Raw genomic sequence first — 2,128 nt, 5'->3', positions numbered from 1 at the left:
GCTACCTTCAGCCCATCTTTTAATCATTTTGGCCATCACCTGTAACTCATTTTTCTTATTTAGATGGTTTAGTTTGTTTAATTGTATTAATGTCTCACTTATTTTCCAATGATTTAATGTACAACCATCTCAGTACTTTACTCTCCTAGCTATTAGTACTTAAAACTAACATTACCCAGATGCAAGTGATAAACTCTTGCACAAAAGCACATTAGAAACTTGGACAATCAAATATCCCAAGAAAAACCTACCCATAGCAACAAAGCCAAAAAAAATCATGTCATTTATTTCTGCTCCTCTAATATATAACCTAAAGTATATCTTGCTATCTAATATATAACCTAAAGTATATCTTGCTATCAGCAAAAACAAAATTAAATGTATCAAATAACTAGTTCAGCCTATGATCAAACTCGTCTTGGCATAGAAAAGAGGCTGGATTATAGCCGATAGCATGAATCGAGATAAGACTAGCAATAAAAAAAACTGATTGGCTTAATTTGTTCATTAGCGATAGGGACCATAAACCAAGATGAACGAATAAATTAAAAAACACTTCACTTTCCCAATAAATGTTTTAAATTAGTTTGGAATTACAACAATATGATAGGTTGTATTACTTCATTAAACCAGATTTGCTATCACTATCATTTAATCGATGGTAAGAATCTACAATCAGAAAACTAAAACCATAGGCATTACAAAGTGTATAGATTCTAGAATGCCTCTTTTTTTACTTCAGGTAAAACAACGTCCCCGGACCCACAGGCGGCTTATCTACGCCTCAATTCAACGTCTCCCGGTCCGGCGGTAATCGCTGTGTCTTTCTAGAATCCATTACGTGTCATTCTTGGAAACCCTAAAATCTGGGTCTCAAAGCCTATTATATATGGTCTTTAGCAAGGCCATATATCTTCAATCTTATCCCTTCTCTGCTACTGATAATCGTGAAGCTTAGCTCACTTCTCATTCAAGATTCTTTCTGGTAATCAATCTCAAGGACTCTCTAGTCAAGCAGCTTTGATGGAGTTGAATGCATCAGTTGGAGGTTGCCACGGGGTACATCTTATGGCGAAGGCTGCTACTGCTGGAATTTCGAGGGTAACAATTGGAGCCAGATCAAAGCAGTCTGCCCTTAAAACGGCTACTGCTATTAGATCAATTCACTGTCATTATGCCACCAATTTTTCTTCTTCTTCTTCATTGTATGATGTTCTCTGTATCTCTCCTAGTGTGAGTGTGCGTGACATAAAGAGCGCATATCGTCGGATGGCTCTTAAATACCATCCTGACGTCTGCCCAGCTGCAGAGAAAGAAGAGTGTAGCAGATTATTTCTTCAAGTCCAGGAGGCTCATGAGACTCTGTCGGATCCTCTGCTCCGTCAGGATTACGATTGGAGACTGCAAAACGGGATGGAAATCAACCAGCGAGGAGAAAGAATAGAGACCTGCGATTATGTGTGGGAAGGTCAGATTATGGAGTTGATAAAAAGGAGATCTGGTTATAATTCATCGTCGTGGGGCAGCAGAATGAGAAGGCGAAATGAACACGCAGCTGCCTGTTCATGATTGATTTCTTCAGTTCGGCATTGTGCTGTTGACGGTTATGTAAATTGTATACAAAACGCGGAAATGAATGAAAATTCAAATTCCAAGATAAGTCCATTTTCTTGCTCAAGGTATATGTCATCTGTACAATTTCAGCCAAATTTTGGAAAAAAATATCAATGTATAATAAAAGTTTCATATATTTGAACCAAAAAAATATCAGATTCTAGTCACATTAAGTAATATTTAATCTTATTTTGAGTGTTTAATAATTTTTTAAATAAGAAATCAAAATTTAATGTGTGATTTAAACCGATCAATTTACCGACCGAAAAATTGAGATTACTTTTACTTCACAGGGATTCAGAAACTGTGAACTTTTTAATATCTTTTAAATCCCCTGTATTGAAAACAGCGACGACATTTTGGACAGATTCTCTTTTAGTTACGATGACGTTGCGCCAGTCTCTATCCAAGAGGCAATGTCTATCCTCGATGCCCATTTTAACTTAATTAATCAGTCTCTATCCAACAGACAACTCCTATCCACTCGAGGCCAATATGATCGTAAATTGATTAA

General features: G+C 36.6%; 1 protein-coding gene across 1 annotated transcript; it reads left to right on the top strand.

Annotated features, from left to right (window-relative positions):
- The first annotated feature begins 933 nt into the window (after positions 1-933).
- Positions 934-1,748, top strand: LOC131049789 (chaperone protein dnaJ 20, chloroplastic). Its single transcript, XM_057983864.2, has one exon. The coding sequence runs from the start codon at positions 1,024-1,026 to the stop codon at positions 1,567-1,569; it is 546 nt and encodes a 181-aa protein (XP_057839847.1). The 5' UTR covers positions 934-1,023; the 3' UTR covers positions 1,570-1,748.
- The last annotated feature ends 380 nt before the right edge of the window (positions 1,749-2,128 follow it).

The sequence above is a fragment of the Cryptomeria japonica genome, chromosome 5 (assembly GCF_030272615.1).
Source record: "Cryptomeria japonica chromosome 5, Sugi_1.0, whole genome shotgun sequence".
NCBI lineage: Eukaryota > Viridiplantae > Streptophyta > Pinopsida > Cupressales > Cupressaceae > Cryptomeria > Cryptomeria japonica.
Note: the sequence above shows the minus strand (reverse complement) of the source record. Positions and strands in the feature narration are given on the sequence as shown.

What these genes read in the sequence shown, in the direction of transcription:
- LOC131049789 (XM_057983864.2), top strand. Translation starts at nt 1,024, where the DNA reads ATGGAGTTGAATGCATCAGTTGGAGGTTGCCACGGGGTACATCTTATG.